The sequence below is a fragment of the Urocitellus parryii genome, chromosome 11 (genome assembly GCF_045843805.1).
Source record: "Urocitellus parryii isolate mUroPar1 chromosome 11, mUroPar1.hap1, whole genome shotgun sequence".
Taxonomy (NCBI): domain Eukaryota; kingdom Metazoa; phylum Chordata; class Mammalia; order Rodentia; family Sciuridae; genus Urocitellus; species Urocitellus parryii.
The window spans coordinates 100413152-100438466 of record NC_135541.1 but is presented as its reverse complement, the minus strand read 5'-3'; the positions used below and the strand labels follow the sequence as shown (position 1 = coordinate 100438466).

The window sequence follows — 25315 nt, the reverse complement described above, 5'->3', positions numbered from 1 at the left end:
ACTAAGTATTGACCATGTGCAAGGCAATTGTTAGAGCATGGACCTAAAAATATCCCCTAAAGATATTTTGTTAGACAAGACAGCAATGTTCAGAGGTGATACAGTTGGATTAGGAGGGCTGGATTGATCCAGCTTGATGAATTAACCATTTGAATGGACTTCTGGGTGGTAACTGTAGGCAGGTGGGTCATGATGGGAGAAAGTAGGTCACTGGGAGCATGACCTTGGGCTATGTATGTCCTGGATCCTTCCTCCCTCTCTGCTTCCTAGCTCCCATGTGCTGAACAGCTTTCCTCCACCAGGCCCTTCTACCATAATTTGTCTGCCTTGGCGCCAGCCAATGATGGTCTGAACCTCTGAAATTGTGAACCAAAATAAATCACTCCTCTAAAAGTTGTTCTTGTCAGGTATTTTTCATCAAAGCTGACTAACACAGTAATGTTATATTTTAGGTCTCTCAACTCAATCTTCGTAAATAACAGTCATCATTCAGGCCTTCTGTGCAAGAGTGGAATTCACTCTAGTTATATTAAGGATAAGGAATATATTAAAAAATATTTCCATAATTTATAAAATTTCCAGGAAGGACAGAGACTACTGTCTGGATGCTGCATGGCTAGGGGAAAATAAATGGAGCCAGGATAAAGGTCCAAACACTATTATACAGATTCTAATGGACACTGGCCCCACCTTGTGCCACTTAACACCTTGCTGCCAGGAACTTAACTCCAGAGCTTGATCAGGACACCCACTGTGTTCACAAGAAATGCAGATTCCCTACATGCCACTCCTACCCCTCATCGTCCATATACACATGTAGGTTTGTCTCATGTGGATTCATCTCTTTGCAGAATCTATGCCAATCTGTAACCCTTACTACAGAAGAGGCTGGGCAACATCATTCATAACATTTCAATCTATGCAATAGGAGAAGGCATGATAAATGAAGGAAAAGACATCTGTCATATAGACATTAGAGTCATTATAGACTCTCTATAGAAATTCATATACTTTTCCATCTATTATTTTTTAAATATATTAATAGATATTTTAATATTTATACATTATTTCATTCCTAGAATCAACATAACTTGTTTATAGTAATTATTTTTATAACATATTCTTCATTCTGGTTGAGAGAGACAGTAGGATATTTGTCTTAATAATCAAATGACATTGATCTTTTGAAGCTTTTTGCTTGTTTTTAATAATTCTTGAACCAATATTGATATTTTATGATCACCTATATTCCATGGTTTACATTAGAGTGTGTCGTGCAGTTCTGTAGGTTTTGACAAATGTATATAATAACATATCCCAGCACTGCAATATCATACTGAAGGTTTTACTGCCCTAATTCACTCTTTGGTTTCATCTATTCGTCCCTTCCTCCACACTCTCAAAGCTCAGGCAGCCACTGATCTTTTTACTATCTTTATTGTTTTGTTTTTTTCAATGTCATATCACTGGAATCATACACAACATATTCTTTCAGATTGGCTTCTCTCACTTAGCAGCATGCATTTTAAGGTTCCTCCATGACTTTTTGTGGCTTGCTAATTAATTTCTTCTTATTACTGAACATTTCATCGTTAGAATATACCATGCAAATATTTATCCTTTACCTATTGGATGACATCTTGATTGTCTCCAAATTTTGGCGATTAAAATAAATCTGCTATAAATATCCATGAGCAGATTTTTCAGCTCATTTCAGTAAATAGCAAGGAGTGCAATTGCCATATCATAGGGTAAAAACATGCTTAGTGATGTGAAAAACCACCAACCTGTCTTCCAAGGTGGCTGTCCTGTTTTTCATTCTTGCCATTTGTTTATTGAGCATTTGAGTTTTCTCTTTTGTGATGTGTCAGTGGAAATCTTTTGCTCTTTTTCCTTTTAGATTATGTCTTTTTATTATTGAGTCATCTGCCATTTATATCATCTCTGTCAGTTATAGGATTATTCAATATAATGATCCAATAATAATACAGAAGCATGGCTCAGATAGAAAACAGAATTGTATTCCATGCAAAAATCATAGACAGATTAGAAGATATTTTTAAAGAACATATTAGGCAGATATTTTTTACTTAAGTTGAGGGAGGCTAGAAAAATGATATGAAACTCAGAAACCAGAATGACTTACAAAGTTCTATAAGGTGAAAGTGACTGTGAAAGTTTTTAACAAACAATGTGCTGACAGAATTGATTTGTCATGCATAAGTAGTTTCAACAAATCAATTAATGCTGAACAAATCATGCAATAAAAAAGCAAACAGCCAGGCATGGTGGCACACACCTATAATGCAAGTGACTCAGGAGGCTGAGGCAGGAGGATTGCAAGTCCAAGGCCAGTCTCAGCAATTTAGCAAGTCCCTCAGAAACATAGTGAAACCCTGTCTCAAAAAATAAAAAAGATCTGGGATGGAGCTCAGTGGTAAAGTATCTCTGGGTTTAATCCCCAGTACCAAAATAATGGTGATAATAATAACAAATTTTAAAAGGAATAAACAAAGGATATAAGCAAGCAAATTTAAGAATTAAAAAAACATTGGTTTTCAACTATCAAATATGCTCAATGTTACTAATAATAAGGGAATGCAATTTAAAATGATGAGTTATCTTCTAATGAATTTAAATTAAGATTGTAGGACCATGGACCTTCTATCGATGAGTTTTAAATTTAAAATTTTGGAAAGTTTAAAAAGTAGTTGCTCAGTGCATTAGCCAGATTTCTTCTGCTGTGACATAATAACTTAGAAAAACAAACTTATAAAGAGGAAATGTTTATTTTGGCTCATGGTTTCAGTCCATGGTCATTTGACCCTATTGCTTTGAACCTGTGGCAGTATAACACATCATGGTAGGAGCATGTGCCATGGTGGTTGGGAAACAGAGAAAAAGGGGGTGGCGGTCCCAATATTCCCTTCAGGGCATGCTCCCAATGACCTAACTTCCTTCCACTAGATTCCCCCTCCTAAGGGCTCCACCCTCTCCCAAAATCATCACCCTGGGCCCCAAGCTTTAAAGGCATGGACTTTTGGGGGACACTCTGAATCCAAACTGTAGCACTAGGCATGTTTAAACTATACATTAGCCTATGGGGACTAGTAGCTACAGTATTGGGCTATATTACCATTTCCATCACTTCAAAACCATTCTATTAGATAGTTTTGCTCTGTAGGAGTAATGTAAAGGAATGCAAGAATTTTAAAACGATGAATTCAGTATGAGCTAAGATTCTTTTTTGATCTAACAGTTTCACTTCTAGAAACCTATCAGCACAGAAATACTTTCATGGAGCAAAGAAGTGTGTGTGTGTGTGTGTGTGTGTGTGTGTGTGTGTGAGTGTGTGTGTGTGTGTGTGTTTATACATAAATTCATACATATACAGCTTTGTAAATAGATATACAGCTATATTTACTAAAATGTACCTTTTATAACAACACAAATGGAAAGAACTCAAAACACTAATGTATCATCCATCATAAGGGAAATAACTAAATACATAATTACTTGCCTACTATAGAATTTTATGCATCTATAAAGAAAATTATCTAAATTGTTAAAAATAACCAAACGATATTTTAAAGAAATTATTATACATAATAAATGTTAGTGGGGGAAAAACAAGATGATATGAAGAGTAATTGGCTATTTTTAATATATATCTCTCCTAATTTCTGGTGCTGCATGACATTCTCTGTACTGCAGTCAGATCCAATTTCCTAAGAAAAACTGAAAAGGTTGCCCTTCTATTGAAATCCCTCCAAGTCACCTTATGACTCTGTGTGATTTGCCCTTTCTGTGGAAGCTATGTCCCTCTGTCCTCTGAGCTGGGGACTTCGTACCTTCGCAGCCAATCCTCACCCATCATTCATATTACAAAGAAAACCAGCTATTTGCCTTTCTCAGAAAATTCCTGGACTTCCCTCTACTAACAGGTCCTTATTCTAGCTTCTCCTACCACACCACAGGGACACAAAGAAATCAAATCTCGCTGATGCCTAGCACCCTGGCCACGCACAGCAGGAAAAAAAAAAAAAAAAAAAAAACACCAGGCAAAATGTGCACAGGAACTTCCCCTTGCCTGGGCGCACGGCTGAAGCCTCTGGAGCCTCTTGCAGCCAGGGCTGCTTCAGGAGCAAGGGCTGGGACACAGAGCTTGCGATCCCGCACTCTGATTGGCGGTTATAGTCAAGAGTCTGTTTCAACTCTGGAGGGTTCTGGTGTTCCTTCCTTCTGCTGGGGGACCCCAGCCGAACAGCCACAGTCAGGAGAGGAGAGCGGCCCAAGAGACATCCGATTCCTACCCTTGCCCCAGGGTGCACAGACACCCTACAGGGCGAGGACACAGCGGGCCTTGGTGAGCTCTCTTGAATTCCCCCCATTTCTCCATTCCTTCTCCATTCCTCAAACTGCTCTCTGTTCCCCTCCAACCCAGACGACAGCAGCCCCCTTTTCCCATCTAGATTCTTGCGCACCTTTCGCTCCATTCGGCCACGCGCGCCCAACGCACCGCCCAGAAAACGAACTGGATGCGTTGGACCGGGCGCGCGCCTTTGGGACGGTCAGCTAGACCCGGCCCCCAGGACCAAGTCCCCTCGGTCTCTACGGCGGGAACCCCGCCCCTGGCGATCCTGCGCCTCTAGCGGCGGTTCGGGGAAGTCTGACTCGCCAGGCTGGAGCTGCCCCTGCAACTCCTGAGGAGGGAACAGACAGAGGATGAGGTCCCAGCAGACTTTCCTCTGTCAAGGCCTCCTGCTCCCCGTGCTGGGTCTGGCCCTGCTCCTCCTTGACTCTCTGGGCGATGACTTACTTTTCCACCAACTGGAATTTGACTCCTACGAAATCACTATCCCCAAGAAGCTGAGCTTCTGGCGAGAGGAGCAGGGTGTCCCCAGTTCCGTGGCCTACCTCCTGCAGTTAGCAGGTAAGAAGCACATCATCCATCTGTGGCCCAAGAAACTTCTGTTGCCGCAACATCTCCGTGTTTTCTCCTTCACAGAAGAGGGACAACTGCTGGAAGATCACCCTTATATACCCAAGGACTGCAACTATATGGGCCTGGTGGAAGGATTTCAGGACTCGGACGCCACTCTCAGTACATGCATGGGGGGACTCCGAGGCGTACTGAGCATCGATGCCAAACAGTACCAAATCGAGCCCCTCAAGGCCTCGTCCACTTTTGAACATGTTGTGTACCTCCTGAAGGATGAGGTTAGCAATCAGACCTGTGGTTTAACCGATGATGAAACAGAAAGGCAAATGGCCCAGCAGGAGGATATGGCTAGGATAAGTGACTATACTATGTCCTATAAACACCAAAAGTATTTGGAATTGGTCATGATCTTTGATACTAGAAGATTTGAGTTTGTGAAACAGAATCTCTCTCTAATTCTCTATGATGCTATTCTTTTGACTGGGATTATTGACACCTACTATCAAGATATCAATATGAGGATACATCTAAAAGGCATTGAAGTATGGAGAGATGAAGGCCTAATACGTACTGATCATCCGGCTTTAGCTGATGTATTAAAAGAATTTATACGATATAGAAAATACACAATAACTACTCGGATTACCACAGATTGGGTACACTTATATATTTCCAGAAAATATATAGATGCCCTTGCACTTTCCTGGGGAAGAGTGTGTAGTACAGATTTATCTGGATCAATAAGCACCTTTCTAGATGAAAATGTCCTTGGACCTGCCACTTGGACTGCTCATGAACTGGGCCATTCTGTGGGAATGTTACATGATAAAGAATACTGCCAATGTAGAGGTAGGAAGAGCTGCATCATGGGCACAGGACGAACTGGATTTAGTAATTGTAGTTACGAACTTTATTTTAAACACTTGTCTCAGGCAGCGAAATGCCTAAATGATATCCCACAACCACATTATATAAACAGCAGATGTGGAAACAGAATTATAGAACAGAATGAGGAATGTGATTGTGGTTCAATAGAAGAATGTGAGGAAGATTTGTGTTGTAGAGCAGACTGTAAATTGAAACTGGGTGCCAACTGTAGCGTTGGACTTTGCTGTGACAAATGTAACTTTCTTCCATCTGGATATGTGTGTAGGGATGAAGAAAATGAATGTGATCTTCCAGAGTATTGTTATGGGAACTCAGATAAGTGCCCAGCTGACACTTACAAGCAAGATGGGACCCCTTGCAGTTATGAAGGCCGATGTTACAATCAAAAGTGCCGATCCAGATACATGCAGTGCCAAAGCATTTTTGGACCTGATGCTAGGGAGGCTCCTAGTAAGTGCTATGAGGTAATTAATATACAAGGCGATCAGTATGGTCACTGTGCGATAGAAGATGTCCATACATATATAAAGTGTAAGAAGGAAAACGCGATATGTGGAAGGCTGCAGTGTATAAATGTCAAAGTGATCCCTGATTTGCCAGACCACACAATTATAATGTCCACCCATCTGGAAGAGGACAATATCATCTGCTGGGGCACAGGCTACCATCTAAGCATGCATCCCATGGGGATACCTGACATAGGTATGATATATGATGGCACATCCTGTGGCGAGGACCAGGTATGTTTTAAGACAAATTGTGTCAATAGCTCAGTCCTGAAATTTGACTGTGTGCCTGAGAAGTGCAACGGCCGAGGTGTTTGCAACGCTAATAGAAACTGCCACTGCATGTATGGCTGGGCCCCTCCATTCTGCGAGGAGTTGGGCTATGGAGGGAGCATTGACAGTGGACCCCCGGGACCACGGAAGGAGCTGGTGCCCCCAACAATTCAGGTTTTGTCTGTTATGCTCTTGCGCCTGGTTTTATTTATCATCTCAGCAATTATTGTGTGTTTCAGGCAACTAATAGTAAAATGTTTACAACCCAAACCAAAGAAACCACAAACTAACATTAAGACAACAGATCCGGAGAAAGAAACGAATAAAGTAAACAAGCAATCCTTAGTCTTTTGATAACAGAGTCAGTTGTTTAACAAGCTTATCATTGATCCCAATGGCTCTTCATTCTTCTCCAAAAAAATTCTTAAATTTCACACACAATTTGATCAGCAAATAAATGACATTCTTGTTTTGGAAAAAAAAAAATCAGTGCATTTTATTTTCCTAGTATTCACACTTGTCCCTCCATTTGTAACCAATTTTGGGTGACCTGAAAAGAAAGCCCTAATGGCATTTCTAAACACTAACCCTCTGAAATTACCATGATGTTATTGTTGCTGTTTTGTTTTGTGGAACTTTAGACTGAAGATTGAACCCAGGGCCTGGTGCGTGCTAGGCAAGTACTCTACTACTGAGCTACATCTCCAGCAATCCATGGTTTTGAAGGTGTAGCCCTGCCTTAAAATTCCAGTAAATGAAGTAATGATCTGCCTCTCCCTCTGCGTCCTATAACTTGCTCACTGCTGAGAGCTGCACCTGAGCCCCATCTTGCATGATAAGTGAAGATAACACATTTTATAAATAAACAACATGAAATTAAAGGCTGTGCCTTCAATGAGCATTTTCTCTGTCATGCCTTTCTCCTGGTCTCTCTGGCTCTACAAGGTGGGGTCTTCTTGTAGCATGTTTGGGGTGACCTCAACTGGGTAAACTCTACTGACCCATCATAACACCTGCATTAGTCCACAATCTATAGATGATTCCCATCTTCAGCAGTGTCCGAATGTGAGCAAATTTCTGTGTTTGGGTCATAGGCTTGCTGGGCAGTCTTTTTTGAGTGTATGCTGAGGGACACCTGGCCTAGGACTGCCACACTCCCAAGTACAACAGAGGCAAGCAGGGATGCCTTCCACCTCCAAGGACCTCCATGTCTCTGCCTCCACGTCTCTGTCCCCCTTCACACTGCTCCTTGGGTGGGAGGTGAGGACTGAGTGGCATGTGACAAGGGAGTGGGTGCCCAACTCTCATATTCAGGCAGGGGCTTGGCCCTCCCAGACCTCTCAGTCCAAGGTGCTGGGTTTGCAGGAGGCTGGGTCTTCCTGCTCTTCTACTGCTGCCCACAGTCCCCTCCTCCCCAGAAGCGTATGACCCTGAATCATAGCTACATACCGATAGTGGTGGCTAACATTCCTCAGAGCATACGAGGTATCAGGCAGTGTTCTAAGAGCTTCAGGTGTATCATTGTGTATGCAGCTTAAAATAATTCTGTGAGGTTGCCGTTGTTTTTTCCAAATAGAAAATGAGTCACAGCAGGGTTAACCTATGCAGGTTTATACAGGTTATAAATAATGACATTATACAAGAAAAATTTAATAGTAATTCAGGAACTGTATTTAGAGAGGAACATTTATTAAGAAACACTAAAGATATTTTTACATTGCAAATGTTTTTACAGTTTTCAGTGGGGTACATAGAATGTTGACCATTTTTGTGGACAGTTCAGTAGTGTTTAGAATATTCACATTGTAATGTTCAGAACTCTCTTTTTTTTTTGAGGATCAAACAGAATAAAATTATATTTTTAGTCAAATTATTTATAATCTGTGTAAATTTTAAAAGTATAAAGTAAAATACAGGCTAAATGAATTTTCAGCTACCATAAAATTATAAAATATTAGCTGATTCATTGAAAAACAAATACAATATAGAAACCACAATGATAAATTTCACTTTAACCATATTAAAGTCAGAAATATGAAGACTGGCTCAGTTTTTCTTTAATTTTCCAAATATTACTTATTTCCTACTTCCTTTTTACTCTATTTTAACATTCATATAATAATACATTTGTTCTAGAAAAGTGTCTGTGATTACAAATAAAAATATGCCTCCACAAGCCCTTAAATAAATACCATGTAAACTACTGAAATGTCAACATCAAATTTCTACTTGAATAAAGAAAATTATTAATGTTAAGTGAGCATTGTTTCACTTGTAATGCTGACTTTAAAGAGATCTGGAAATAAAATGTAGTAAAATGATTGCTTCCAAAGTTAAGTTGGTGTGATCCCTGAAGACAAAGTGCTAAGTAAACCAGTCACAGAAAGAAAATTAGTATAAGATTCTGCTTATGTGAGGTATCAAGAATAGTCAGATCTATAGTTTTATTTAAACTTTATAATTTTATTTAAAAAATTTAATCTATACAAGATAGAATTCAAACAAAAACATACTGCACCAAAGCAGTAAGTTGCTGTAAGTTGAATGCCTTTCAGATATTTCATAAATATTAATACCCTTTCGGGTACTGTTTATTCTAGGTAACTAATCCTAACCCCATCTCTTGACATTTCAATGCATCTTCAAAAGCCATCCTTTCAAAATCAAAGGGGTATCCTGGCATCTAGATATAAAATTTTATATATGTTATGATATATCTTCTGCTTTTTAACCACAGCACTGATTTAATTTATTTGCATGTTAAGCAGTACAATAAATACTTCAAAAAATCTTAAGTGAAGTTTCACAATATATTACTTTGCCAGATAATAAAAAATTCATGTGTAAAACAAGATGTAATTATTTTCATTATTTTAAAAAACTAACATTTATTGTACAATCCTTGGAAGTGTAAAATAGCTATTCTTTTAATTTACAGAATCAAGGGAAGCATTTTAAATGTCAAAACATACATGCTGAATGAGACTGAGTATATAATCACCAAAAATCTAAAAAAAAATTACAAAAATTGTTTAAACACATAAGGTGCATTTACTTATGAATAACATTCAGTTTGAGGGAAGAAAAAGTACCCCAACGGTTATTAATATTTACAAAATATCTGCAAGGACTCCAACTTACAGCAAAATAACAAATACTGCTTATAGGTTATTTTTATACAAGCTTATTGCTGAATTGGGAAGCACATCTACTACTACTCTTGGTTTTAGAGACAACTGGGTCTTCTGTGGTGGGAAGGGCATTAAGACAAAAAGTCCTTTTGAACAGCACATAAAGAACAATAAGGATACAAATAAATACCAAGGATGGCCTGAATTTGTAGAAATGGAAGGATGCATCCCCCAGAAATAAGACTGAAGGAAATATGGAGAAAATGGAAGGAAGCACACTTTATTGAAAGTGTGGGAGACTCATAAAGAAGAAACTACATGTAAATATTTTAAGAGCATGCAGCCATCTTGGTGTGTGCATGAGCATTATCTCTTGATATCAGGGTTTTTATTGCTAAAGTAAGTAGATGTCTTTGTAAATAGTCCTCATGGGCAAATCACTGAACCATTTTTAAGCACATTTCCTTAAAAGTACAAATGTTTAGACTGCTATGTTTAATAACATACATCAATTCTAAAAGCATACTTAGTGGACTACTGATCAGATTGTGAAAAACATGTTGATATATATGGTTGCTGTGAATATCAGTCATGGAATAACATGGCTTTTATGGAAGAGATTTTGTATATAAATATATGTATAGATATATGTCTGGCCCTGTGATGACATTATCTTTTAAAGTCAAAAGAGATTTAACTAGTCATATGTGTAGTGTCACCTTATAGTCCATTTCTCCTGATGTACCTCTTTTCTTAGTCTTTATTTTCCCTTCCCAAGAAACCAAGAAATAAAATGTTGGATATGAAAACTCATGTCAGATTTGTGAAGAGTACAACAAATTCTTTAATGCACACAGAAAAATTCTGAGATATACTGCATTTAATACAAGGACTAGTGGGTGGAGGAGAGGCAAGATAAGGAAAATTAATCAGCTAATAGCTATCAGCCAAACCAACAAAAGACTCTTCCACATTTCCAACCATATGACCTAAACCCCACAGGAAAGATGTCCAGGTGCCATTCATTGCAACCGACTTACAACCTTAACCAATTCAAAAGCAACCAGTACTTCTCCTTATGGACTGTCCTCCTATCCCCACACTTTCCCCACTTGGGTGTTATCCTCTCCCTCTTATCCATAGCCAATGTTGGTTCAGTTTATGTTTTCCTTCTCCAAATCTCTGTTACAAAAATACTCTTGGTTTATGGGTTGGGAATGTGGCTCAAGCACTAGCGCGCTCGCCTGGCATGCATGAGCATGGAAAGATCTACCTTGCTCTTGGATAGGCAGAATTAATATTATCCAAATAACCATACTACCAAAAGCACTATACAGATTTAATGCAATTCCAATCGAACTACCAAAGGCATTCCTCATAAATTAGAAAAAACAATCACGAAATTCATCTGGAAAAATGAGATACCCAAAATAGCTAAAGCAATCCTAAGCAGGAAGAGTGAATCAGGTAGTATCGCTATACCAGATCTTAAACTATACTACAGAGCAATAGTAACAAAAACAGCATAGTATTGGCACAAAAACAAACTGATAGGCCAATGGTACAAAATAGAAGACACAGAGACTAACCCACAAAATTACAATTATCTTAAATTAGACAAAGGTGCCAAATAATGCACTGGAGAAAAGATAGCATCTTCAACAAATGGTGCAGAGAAAACTGGAAATCCATATGCAACAAAATGAAATCAAACCCCTATCTCTCACCATGCACAAAACTTAACTCAAAATGGATAAAGGACTAGGAATTAAACCAGAGACTCTGCATCTAATAGAAGAAAAGTAGGCCCTAATCTTCATCATGTGGGATTAGGCCCCAACTTCCTTAATAAGATGCCTATAGCTCAAGAATAAAAACCAAGAATCAATAAATGGGATGGAATCAAACTAAAGAGTTTCTTCTCAGCCTAAAAAAAAAAAATCTGTGAGGTGAACAGAGAACCTATATCCTGGGAGCAAATTTTTACCCCTCACACATCCGATAGAGCACTAATCTCTAGAGTATATAAAGAACTCAAAATGCTAAACACCAAAAAAACAAATAACCCAATCAATAAATGGGCCAAGGACCTGAACAGACACTTCTCAGAAGAGGATATACAATCAATCAACAAATATATGAAAAAATGCTCATCATCTCTAGCAATCAGAGAAATGCAAATCAAAACTACTCTAAGATATCATCTCACTCCAGTCAGAATGGCAACTATTATGAAGACAAAAACAACAAGTGTTGACAAGGATGTGGGGAAAAAGGTACACTCATACACTGCTGATGGGACTGCAAATTGGTGCTGCCAATTTGGAAAGCAGTATGGAGATTCCTTGGAAATCTGGGAATGAAACCACCATTTGGCCCAACTATCCCTCTCCTCAGTCTATACCCAAAGGACTTAAAAACAGCATACTACAGGGACACAGCCACATCAATGTTTATAGCAGCACAATTCACAATAGCTAAACTCTGGAGCCAGCCTAGATGTCCTTCAATGGATGAATGGATAAAAAAAAAAATGTAGCATATATACACAATGGAATTTTACTCAGCATTAAAAAAAGAACAAAATCATGGCATTTGCAGGTAAATGGATGACATTGGAGAAGATAATGCTAAGTGAAGTTAGTCAATTCCAAAAAAACAAATGCCAATGGTTTTCTCTGATATAAAGAGGTTGACTCATAGTGAGATAGGGAGAGGGATCATGGGAGGATTAGATGAACTCTAGATAGGGCAGGGGGATGGGAGGAAAAGGGAGAGGGCAGGGGATTAGCAAGGGCAGTGGAATATGATGGACATCATTATCCAAAGTACATGTATGAAGACTTGAGTTGGGTGTCAACATACTTTATATACAAACAGAGATATGAAAAATTGTGGTATATATGTGTATTAAGAATTATAATGCAAAAAATAGTACATGTATAAAGGCATAAGTTGGTATGAACATACTTTATATACAGAGATATGAAAAATTGTGCTCTATATGTATAATAAGAATTGTAATGCATTCCACTACTGTCGTGTATTTAAAAAAAATAAAATCAATAAAGGAAAAAAAAAGAACAAAATCCAAAATAATAATAATAATAATTAAATACATTCCTGTAACCCATGGCTATCATATTAGATAGCATACATCTATAAGGTTCCTATTTCTACAATGTTTGAGTAGAAGTCTTTAATGTAGTCTTCAACATAGATTTGCATTTGAAAAAGAGGGTAGCTCATTATTTTAATTGGCATTCTCCGCCTACTAGGGTGGAGTTTAGTTAGTAGATGAAACTTGATCTACTTTTTTGTTGTTGCCAAATTTTCCAAATTCCTTGCCCATTCACTGCTTTAAATAATTTGTTGGAGCTACTTATATTTTGTAAATCAGTTGTGCCAATCTGTTATTTGTCACTTAATTTTTATAATGCTTTTCACCATACAGAATATCTTCAGCCATTCTGGTTTCTGAGTTTCCTGTCTTCATCTCTCTTCCCATAATATATGATTGTAAAATATCTGCCTAATGTGTGCTTTAATGAATTTCTTTTAGTATGTCTCTCTTTTTTTGTATGGAATAAAATTCTTTATCCCTTCTAAGGTATGATGCTGTCTTATTATTTGAACAAGATAGTAGAAAATCCTATAACTGACAAAGGATGCTATAAATGACTGATTAATCAATGATTAAAGACACAATCTAATAGAAAAGGAACAAAGAGTTCTACAGGCACTTCACAAAACAGAAAATTCAGATGGCCACTCTGGTGGATCTTTCCAAAAACCCAACCTCCAAAGTACTAGGAAAAGCCGTTCACAGGTGTCTCACTGAGGCATTCAGGGGCACTGGGGAAAGTTGTTCACAGAAAGATGTTTTAACCAGCACTTTAATACACTCCACTATAAAACGGTGCAGGCGGGGGCTGCTGAGATGGCTGCTGGCCACTGCGAGCCTCCAGCTGCCATATACAGCAGAGTGGGGTATTGAACAAGTTCTTGTGCTCAGGAGACTGGCATGTGGGTATCCACTTACAACATTGCAGGAGCCTGTCTGTAGAGTTCGCTACTGGAACTAGGAAGAAATATGTCTTACTCCTGAAAAATCTCTCCAGCATCCTCTACTCACAAAGCTTAGTAGAGTGCCAGCTAGCACCCATGAAAACACTTAAAAGACCCAGGTTCATTTTTACAAAAGAAGTAAGAAAGGATGATTTTAGAGTTAAGAAGCAATCAATTAACAATCATCACAGTCTCTTATAGGGACTTAGATTTGCCAGTCAAAAGAAACAAGATTACAGAAATCTAGTTAGGGTCTATGTCTCTCAGCTGGAGAAAGGGATGCCGCTCCATGAGTCCAGGATGATACTTTCTGAGGCACATGTGAAACTGCCAAATCCATGTTTTACCTCTAATGTTCTCCATCGGATCAATAGAAGTCTCTAAAGTCACGTCCCTCCACAAGCCAAGTCTTCTCACCTACAATAGACTCTGGTGTCCCGCAGCTAGAATCTAGCTCATTTTCCTCATGACCTAGTTGGATTCAAATAATCACCTACAGAAAAAATTCTGAATCTTTAGAAATTTTCTCTTTAAGGGCAACAAATTCTAACAGTTTGAGGGGTTGGGAACTTTCTACTTTAAAATTAGATGACCTACAAGCAAGGACCGTGCTGCTTGTCTTCCTGGCTAGAGGTAGGACTTCCAGATCATATGGTATATAACACATGGGAGAAAGCTGGCATCTGCCTTGTGCCTACCTTTCAGATTTACAGTGCCAACATTAAATGTGATGTTTGCTGTAGATTGTGGTAGATACCTTCATTAGTTTTATCCAGTTACTCTGTGGTCCTAATACATTGTTATACTTGATGGTTTTTACCATGAAGATTTAATTTTATCAATACATTGCTGTAATTTGTGTTTTCCCCTTAATGTGATGACAACTCATAATTGGTATACCTACTATTACCTAGCCTTCCTTTTCTGGAGAAAAATGATGGAATTCTAAAACATGCATTGTTTTGGTTTGCTAATAGTTGATTTAGGATTTTTGTATCTGTATTTATGGGTGAGCTAGATCTCTAATTTTCCTTATTTGTATTTTCCTTGTGAGGTTTTGCTTTCAGAGTTATAATAATTTCCTAAAATGAGTTTAATATGCTCTTTATTTTTAATTCTCTGAAATGTTTATGCTGGGGAGTATCTCCTCTTTGAGGTTCCTCTTAGAACTTACCTATTTAAGGATCTAGACCTGGTGTTGTTGTTTTCCTAAACATATTGAGATAAATTTGTTCATGTTCACTAATGAATTTTATTTTTTATGGGTATGCTTTTTAAAATTTTTTATTTTTAGATGTACATGACAGTAGAGTGTATTTTAGCATATTATAACCTACATGCCATATAACTTATTCTAATTAGGATCCTATTCTTGAGGTTGTACATGATGCAGAGTTGTCCTGGTCATGTATTCAAACACAAGGATAGGAAAGTTATGTCTGATTAATTCTACTGTACTTCCTATTCCCCTCCACCCTACCTTCCTTTCATTCCCCTGTGTCTAATCCTATTCTTTCCCTCCCCAACCACCCTTGTTGTGGGTTAGCAGCCGCATACCAGGAAGAACACTTAGCCTTTGGTTTTAGGAGTGGCTTATTTCACTCAGCATGATATTCTCCAGTTCCATCCATTTACTGACAAATGCCATAATTTCATTTTTTCCTATGGCTGAGTAATGTTCCATTGAGTAATATATACTACATTTTCTTTATCCATTCATATGTTGAAGGATACCTAAGTTGTTTCCATAGCTTGGCTATTGTGAATTGAGCGCTATAAACATTGATATGGTTGTATCACTGTCGTATGCTAATTTTAAGTCCTTTGGGTTTAGACCAAGGAGTCGGATAACTGGATCAAATAGTGGTTCCATTCCAAGTTTTCTAAGGAATTTCCATACTGATTTTCAAAGTAGTTGCACCAATTTGCAGTCCCACCAGCAATGTATGGGTGAACCTTTTCCCCCACATTCTCACCAACATCTATTGTTACTTGTATTCTTGATAATTGCCATTCTGACTGGAATGAGATGGAATCTCAGTGTAGTTTTGACTTGCATTTCTCTAATTACTAGAGATGTTGAACATTTTTTCATATATTTGTTGAACAATTCTATTTCTTCTTCTGTGAAGTGCTTGTTCAGTTGCTTTGCCCATTTATTGACTGGGTTATTTCTTTCTTTCTTTTTCTTTTTTTTTTGTGTTAAGATATTGAGTTCTTTGTACATTCTGGAGATTAATGCTCTATTTAAGGTGCAGGTGGTAAAGATTTTTTTCTCCCATTCTGTAGACTCTCTGCTCATGTTCTTAATGTTTCCTTTGCTGTAAAGAAGCCTTTTCATTTGAATCCATCTTATTTATTGATTCTTGATTTTACCTCTTGGGCTTTAGGCCGTTGGTTCCTAAGCCAACAAGGTAGAGAATTGGGCCTACTGTTTCTTCTAATAAGCATAGCGTGGCCGGATGGATGCCTAGGTCCTTGTTCTACTCTGAATTCAGTTTTGTGCAGAGTGAGAGATAGGGGTTCAAATTCATTCTACTACATATGAATTTCCAGTTTTCTCAGCACTATTTATTGAAGAGACTATCTTTTCTCTAACGTGTTTATGGACCTTTGTCTAGTATGAGATAACTGTATTTATGTGGGTATGTCTCTGTGTCTTCTATTTTGTACCATTGGTCTCCAGATCTGTTTTTGTGCCAATAACATGCAATTTTTATTACTATAGTTCTGTAGTATAATTTAAGGTCTGGTGTTTTGATGTCTCCTGTATCACTTTTCTTGGTAAGGATGACGTTGGTTATTCTGGGCCTCTTATTTTTCCAAATGAATTTCATGATTGCTTTTTCTATTTCTATGAAGAACATCATTGGAATTTTAATAGGAATTGCATTAAGTCTGTATAGCACTTTTGTAGGATGGCAATTTTGACAATATTAATTCTGCCCATCCAAGAGCATTGGAGATCTTTCCATTTTCTGAAGTCTTCTTCAACTACTTTCTTTAGTGTTCTGTAGTTTTCACCGTAGAAACCTTTTACTTCTTTTGTTATAGTGATTCCAAAGTTGTTTTTTTTTTTTTTTTTGAGGCTATTGTGAATGGGATAGTTTTCCTGATTTCTCTTTCAGTTGATACGTCATTAGTGTATAGGAACACAATTGATTTATGGGTGTTGATTTTATACCCTGATAGTTTGTTGAATTCATTTATTAATTCTAGAAGCTTTCTGATGGAGTTTTTTTGGTCTTCTAAATATAGAATCATGTTTTTGGCAAATAGGGATAATTTCAACTTCTTTTTTCCTATTCGATGCCTTTTTCTTCTTTTTCTTTTCTTTTTTCTTTCTTCCTTTTTTTTTTTTCTAATTGATCTGGCTAGGGTTTCATGTTGACTAGAAGTGGTGAAAGAGGCATCCTTGTCTTGTTCCAGTTTTTAGAGGAAATACTTTGAGTTTTTCACCATTTAGAATGATGTTGGCCTTGGATTTAGCATATATAGCATTTACAATGTTGAGTTATTCTCCTACTATTTCTAGTTTTTCTAGTGTTTTGAGCATGAGTGGATGCTGAATTTTGTCCCAAAAAAATTGTTTTGCATGTATTGAGATAATCATTCAATTCTTGTCTTTAAATCTATTGATGTGATAAATTATGTTTATTGATTTCCATTTGTTGAAACAACCTTGCATCCCTGGAATGAACCCCACTTGATAATGGTGCACTATCTTTTTAATATGTTTTGTATGTGATTTGCCACTATTTTATTGAAAAATCTATGTTCATCAGGAATATTGGTCTGAAGTTTTCTTTCCTTGATGTGTCTTTGTTTTGATGATATTGGCTTCAAAGAATGAGTTTGGAAGGGTTCAGGTTCCCTCCTTTTCTATTTTTATGGAATAATTTAAAGAGAATTAGTGTAAGTTCTCCTTTGAAGGTCCCGTAGAACTCAGCTGAGAAGTCATCTGGTCCTGGGCTTTTCTTTGTTGGTAGGCTTCTTTTTTTTCTAAAGGACATTTAAAAGGAGGTACTATATTTGTTCAATTTCAAAAGAGAAACGTGATTCAAATGTAAATGGCTACTGGAGGCAGGACTATGACAATAGTCTAGAAGGGAAAGGCAAACACAAGGCGTCCTGTGGAAAAATTTTGTTCTGGAATGTGTTAAAGCTCTTGTTTTGTCCTTTCTGGCATGACATTTTGACCTTTAATATGAAAAACTGCCAGATTTATTTCAATGCAAATAGAAACCAACCTGTTAATGATATCAAACTGTTTTTCAAAACTGTGTTCCTTTGCAGCAATTGATATATTCATTCAACAAATGGCGATTATAGGATTGCATTTGAACCTAGATACAGATGAGCAAGACATTTACTTTCTCATCTGTGGGGAGAGCAGGCAAGCCTTTGCATAGATCAGGTATATGACCAAGTCTCCTTTTTCTGACAAACCCTCTGGTAAATGTATGTGGCTGTGAGTAAGCCCAGAAGGATCCCTGCTTCTTGGTATGCACACCCTTGGGTTCCCCTCCCCCTGAGGGGGGTTGACCTGTCATGTCTTTCTAACCATTAATAGAATCCAGCAAAAATGATGTCACCTCTGTGGTTATAGCACATAGGATTGTAACTTCCATCTTGCCAGCAGCCTTGGTTCCTCCTCAGCTTACAAGTTTTCACCAAGGAAGTAACCACCCTGGGGAGGGACCTGGGTGGACCCTGCTGGGACCAGGGTGGCTTCAGCTGACAGCCAGCTAGAAACTGAGGCCCTCACTCCACAAGGCTGTCAGAAACCAGATCCCACCAACAACCAGAGGAGACTGGAAAGCAGACACTTCCTCACTCGAGCTTTCAAATGAGAGCCCAGCCCTGGCCACCACCTTGACTGCATGGTGGTGCAGAGGACCCAGCTGCACCATGCCTGGATTCTTGATCCACAGACACTGCAATATGATAAACCTATGTTATTTTTTTAGTCACTAATTTTGTGGTTACTTTTAAATATTACTGCTTCCTCTAAATATTTAGAATCTGTTTTTAAAAAATATATTTTGTTCTAGTTAATCAGTGTCTAAAACATCCCCTGTACCTAACCTCACAAGTCATGAAGCATGCTTTGTACTTTTACTCCTTTCCCATATCTTCTATTTTGTTGAAATTGTCAAATTTTAATGTGTGATTTAAAAATAATTGGCCTTGTTTCTTCATAGAATTCTTTTCTTTTCTTTCTTTCTTTCTTTTTTTTTTTTTACAAATCAAAGAAATTTATTGGTGTTCACAAAAAACAAACAAACAAAAAAAAAAAAAAAACACAACAGAAACAAAATCAGAAACCCCAGCCCACTGGACCCAGGCGCCTAATGTACCAGCAGTGTCCAATCCCAGGAGCCCCAAGGCATGCCCTTAATTCATGAGCACCTCCATCTGCTCCAGCCTGGCATTGGGGTCCCCAGACGTCCGGCAAGGTATCTTTCCGCAAAGGTAATCAGGGCTCAGGCTTGACTTCGGAGTTGAGAGTCACAGTCCTCGATGACTCGCTGGGACCTGGATGGATGGACTGGTCCCCTTAAGCCTCTTAAACTGTGTGAACAAGATGTTCATGGTGGCAAGAAGAACTTCTGAGAGGTTGTGCCTGATTTCATCGCTGAAATTTCTGAAGGAAGCTACTCTCTCTCTTCCACACTTTCCTGATTCAGGGGCACCAGCTTCAAGCGGTCCATTATATCAAAGGCTCTGTCAATGTGACCATTGTGATACTCATCAAAAAAAAAAAAAAAAAAAGGTGATCAAGTCCCACAAAAGGTAGAAGGTGGAGTCCACAAATTTATTTGCACTTATTCCCTGAGTCTGGTACCTCTCAGCGATGGAGAGCGCCAAGTTCTTCAGCCACTCCTTATTGGACTGGGGGACACTGATCCCAGGATCGCGTTCAAGGAGGGTCAGCAGGCTCATGGCTGAGGAGCTGAGCACTTCAGCCACAGGTAGTCCTGGGTTCTGTCTGCCACTTCACTACGTCAGTGACATCGCATCTGCCCGCCGGTGGGGGTCTGTGTTGTTCCTGGGGGCTCCGCGGTCATGAAGCCGGAGCTTGTTTTCCGTGGCTGGGGACAATCCTCGGTCCTTGCTGTTCATGGACTCCTGGAACCAGGTCTTGAACTCTCCCAGCTGGTGCTGGGCTCGGTTCGCCACCTGAGAAGCCGCAAGCAGGTCCGTGCAGTGCGTGCAGCAGTAGATCAACGCCCAGACAGGGTGGCCCTCCACCTCTCCACCCTGAAGTCCAGGTAAGGGAGCTGGGAGTTTAATGTTCAGAAAACTTCGCACCAACGGATAAGTCCCAGGCACACCACCCAGCTGGGCCCGATGCACATCTCCAAACACAGGCACCGGGGTGTATTTCTTCTAACTCTGCTCCAGGTACCCCAGCGCCCCCCTGAGGAACTCGGTGCGCACTTCCACGCTGCTCCGGCTCTTCAGGGCGTCAGTCGCTGGTGCCGACAACACATCCATCTGTCACGTCAGAAATGCTCTTATCCTCCAGCTCTGCGACGGAAGCACAGAGGACCACAAGGTTAGGCTGCAGATGGCCACTGACAGTCTTCTCATTACAGATACAAATCTGCCGGGCGTAGGCCATCTCAGTGCTCTCCAGAGAGCTCCGACCAGGGGGCCCCACGTCATTGATGTAACCGGGCTCACTCTTCTGGGTGAAGTCAAGCGCATCCTCTCCGGACGCCAGCAGCGTGTGCAGAATCGGTTGTTTCGCTGGCTCCCACTCCACCAGCATTGACTCCCCCCCATGGGACTCCTCCGCCATACCAAAGGTCCGCTTTCGGGACTCTTCAATGGCAGACAGCAGCGCATGGTCCTTCTCATTCTTCAGGGAGCCACCTTGACATCTGCTGTCCCCTGGGACGTGCGTGTGGGGGTATGGGAAGGCAGGCACTCAGCTGCCTGCTGGATCTCCTGTAAGTTCTGTTCCCCACGGGGAAGCTCTGAGATGCCCGCAGTCTCAGCAGCAAGCTGTTCAGCTTGCTGAAGGAGCTCACCAAACCCCTCAGTATCCATTGAAAATACAGATCCTAGTAGCACTGCAGCCTTCTTTACCGTCCGGGTCCTCTTCATAGTGTTCTTTTCGAAATCACTACTTTAAGCTTCATAAAGAATATTATAGTCAAGACAGTCTTTTAATTGGGATATTTGTTTTGTCTTATTTGGTTTTTAAATTTATTTTATTTATTTTTGATTGCCCATTTATTTTTTAAATTTGTTAGGTCCTTAGGCCTAAGTAACTCCATTTTGAAAATCAGTACCTGCCAACCCAGGCATGACCCTCCCTCCCTGGAAGAGTCCCTCACTACCAAAACCACAGCAAAGACATCAAGTAACAATCCCAGGACCAGATGAGTTATTTTTAACTATTCTATTGTATTTGACTATATAGTTAAGAATTTTTTTTTTTTTCCAGCAGGCTGCTGTGCCTTGTAGGAGGGCAGCCTGGCAGATATGGTCTGTCAAGAAACTTTTGCTTGATCTCAAAGATGTGTCTCTTGTGGCTATTTGCGCCACTACCCTAACAAAATTAAATGTTGTTTCATATAGAAAGGAGTTCATGGGTAGTGAGCTTTCTGGGTTCAGGGTCGACTTCCTGGGTATGTGATACATATATGCCTAAGAAAGAGGACCTGCATTCAGAGGGGTCCCACACTTATTTTCATGCTTTGCAGTTGCCATCTTGAAATTTTTCATAATTTTTTAATAAGGGATCTCAAATTTTCATTTTGCATTGGGTTCTACAAAATTACATTGGGCTCCTGTCTTAAGTTTTTGCATGTCCAAGAATATTGTTATTTTCCTCTCACTCTTTTTTTATTTTTTAATTTGTTTTAATTAGTTATACATGACAGTAGAATGCATTTATGCACTTGATATACACAGCTGGGATATAATTTCTCATTTTTCTGAGTATACATGTTACAAAATCATATTGGTCATGTAGTCACATATGTACATAAAATAATAATGTCTATTTCATTCTATTATCTTTCCTATACCCACATCCCCTCCCCACCATCACTTCCCTCTACCTAATCTAAGGTTATGCTCTTCTTCCCTAGTGCAACCATCTTACTGTGAATTAGCTTCTACATATTAGAGAAAACATTTGGCCTTTGGTTTTGTGGGATTGGCTTATTTTACTTATTATGATATTCTCCAACTCCAACCATTTACTGGCAAATGCCATAATTTCACTCTTCTTTAAAGCTGAGTAATATTCCATTGAATATATATATATATATATATATATATATATATATATATATATATATTTCACATTTTCTTTATCCATTCATCTATTGAGGGACACCTAGGCTGGTTCCATAGTCTAGCTATTGTGAATTGAGCTACTATAAACATTGATGTGGCTGTATCTCTATAGCATGCTGATTTTAAGTCTTTTGGATATAAACCAAGGAGTCAAGGATAGCTGGGTCAAATGGTGGCTCCATTCCAAGTTTTCTGAGAAATCTCCATACTGTTTTCCATAGTAGTTGCACCAATTTGCAGTCCCACCAGCAATGTATGAGTGTACTTTTCCCTCCACATTTTCACCAACATTTATTGTTACTAATATTCTTGATAATTGCCATTCTGACTAGAGTGCGATGGAATCTCAGTGTAGTTTTAATTTGCATTTCTCTTAATTGCTAGAGATGTTGAACTTTTTTTTCCATATATATTTTGACCATTCACGTTTCTTCTTCTGTGAAGTGCCGATTCAGTTCCTTTGCCCATTTATTTATTGGGTTATTTGGGTTTTTAGTGTTAAGATTTTTGAGTTCTTTTTTTAAAAAAATTATTTATTTATTTTTTAGTTTTCGGCAGACACAACCTCTTTATTTGTATGTGGTGCTGAGGATCGAACCCAGGCCGCATGCATGCCAGGCGAGGGCGCTTCCACTGAGCCACATCCCCAGCCCTGATTTTTGAGTTCTTTATATAGCCTAGAGATTAATGCTTGGAGTTGCATGTGGTAAAGATTTTCTCCCAATCTGTAGGCTCTCTCCTCACGTTATTGATTGTTTTCTTTGCTGAAAAGAAGCTCTTTAATTTTAATCCATCTCATTTATTGATTCTTGATTTTACTTCTTGCACTTTAGGAGTCTTGTTAAGGAAGTTAGATCCTAGGCTGACATGGTGCAGATTTGGGCCTGTTTTTTTTCTATTAGGGATAGAGTCTCTGTTCTAGTGACTAACTCTTTGACCTACTTTGAGTTGGTTTTTGTGCAGGGTGAGAGACAGAGGTTTAATTTCATTTTGCTACATATGAATTTCCAGTTTTGCCAGCACCATTTGTTGAATGGGCTATCTTTGTTAGTAGGCTTTTGATGGTATCTTCAATTTCATTGCTTGAAATTGATCTGTTTAAATTTTCTATGTTCTCTTGATTCAATATGGATAGGTCATATGTCTCTAGAAATTTGTTGATCTCTTCATGATTTTCTATTTTATTGGAGTATAGATTTCCAAAGTAACTTCTGTATTTCAGTGGTGTCTGTGGTGATATTTCCTTTTTCATCACAAATTTCAATATTTTTTTTCTTTTTCTTCATTAGCTTGGGTAAGGGTTTATCAATTTTCTTTATTTTTTTCAAAGAACCAACTTTCTATTTCATTGATTTTTTGAAATTTTTTTTGTGTTTGTTTCAATTTCATTGATTTCAGCTCTGGTTTTAATTATTTCCTATCTTCTACTGCTTTTGGTGTTGATGTGTTCTTTTTCTAGGGCTTTGAAATGTAATGTTAGGTTATTTATTTGATGACTTTCTTTCCTTTTGTTTGTTTGTTTGTTCTATTTATTTATTTTATTTTTTTAATTTAATATTAGAGTGGAATGAATTATAATTCTTATTACACATATAGAGCACAATTTTTCATATCTCTGGTTGTACACAAAGTGTATTCACACCAATTTGTGTCTTCATACATGTACTTTGGATAATAATGATCATCACATTCCACCATCATTAATTACCCCATGCCCTCTCCCTTCCCCTCCCACCCCTCTGCTCTATCTAGAGTTTGTCTATTCCTCCTATGCTCCCTCTCCCTATCCCACCATGAATCAGCCTACTTATATTGAAGAAAACATTTGGCACTTGTTTTTTGGGGATTGGCTAACTTCACTTAGCATTATCTCCTCTAACTCCATCCATTTACCTGCAAATGCCATGATTTTATTCTCTTTTATTGCTGAGTAATATTCCAGTGTATAGATATATGCCATATTTTTTATCCATTCATCTATTGAAGGGCATCTAGGTTGGTTCCAGTTTAGCTATTGTGAATTGTGCTGCAATAAACATGGATGTGTCTGTGTCCCTGTAGTATGCTGTTTTTAAGTCCTGTAGATATAGACCAAGGAGAGGGATAGCTGGGTTAAATGGTGGTTCCATTCCCTATTTTCCAAGAAATCTCCATACTGCTTTCCATATTTCTTTTTTTTTAAGAGAGAGAGAATTTTTAAATATTTACTTTTTAGTTTTTGGCGGACACATCATCTTTATTTTGTTTTATTTTTTTTGAGAGAGAGAATTTTTTTAAAGAGAGAGAGAGAGAGAGAGAGAGAGAGAGAGAGAATTTTAATATTTATTTTTTAGTTCTTGGTGGACACACATCTTTGTTTGTATGTGGTGATGAGGATCGAACCTGGGCCGCACTCATGCCAGGCAAGCGCGCTACCGCTTGAGCCACATCCCCAGCCCTGCTTTCCACATTTCTATCCTTTATTTTAAATAATTTTTTGTTGTAGTTGGACACAATACCCTTATTTTTTATTTATTTATTTTTATGTGGTGCTGAGGATCAAACCCAGCACCTCACACAAGGTAGGCAAGGGCTCTACCTCCAAGCCACAACCCTAGCCCTACTTTCAATCCTTTTAATGAACAAGCTCAATGCAATGAACTTTCTTCTTTGAACTGCCTTCATAGTGTCCCTGAGATTTTGATGTTGTATTCTCATATGAATTTTAAATTACTATGTCTGCTGTTAAATCCTACTTTTATTTCTCTAGTGCTTCTAGTTGTGCATTCTTTATAATTTCCTTGTTGATTCTTGTCAGAGTTTTCTCTCATCTTTTTTTCAAATAACCAGTTTTTCGTAAAATTAATTATCTTTTTCAGTTATTTCACTCATTTCTGCTTATCTTATTTTCTTTCTTCTATCTTTTTGGGTTTATTCTGTGGTTCTTTGTCTAATTTCTTAATGAAGGTTCTTACATTATTATTCTGCTACGTAGGTACTTACATTAAAGTTTTTTAAAAAAATTTTTTAGATGTTGATGGACCTTTATTTTATTCATTTATTTATATGTGGTGCTGAGAATCAAACCCAGTGCATCACACATGCTAGGCAAGTGCTCTACCACTGAGGCACCACCTCAGCTCAAGACTAATGTTTCTCTATTTAAAAACTTAGCTGCTTTCCACAAATGTTAATAGTGCTTCATATAT

General features: G+C 38.4%; 1 protein-coding gene and 1 pseudogene across 1 annotated transcript; one reads left to right on the top strand and one right to left on the bottom strand.

The window, feature by feature from the left end:
- The first annotated feature begins 4725 nt into the window (after positions 1–4725).
- On the top strand, positions 4726–6963 carry Adam30 (ADAM metallopeptidase domain 30). The gene has a single exon (XM_026381713.2). It carries the CDS (start codon positions 4726–4728, stop codon positions 6961–6963), a length of 2238 nt encoding a protein of 745 aa, XP_026237498.1.
- Positions 6964–19205: 12242 nt separating this feature from the next.
- LOC113177180 (nuclear pore complex protein Nup93-like) lies at positions 19206–20867 on the bottom strand (annotated as a pseudogene).
- Positions 20868–25315: the final 4448 nt, after the last annotated feature.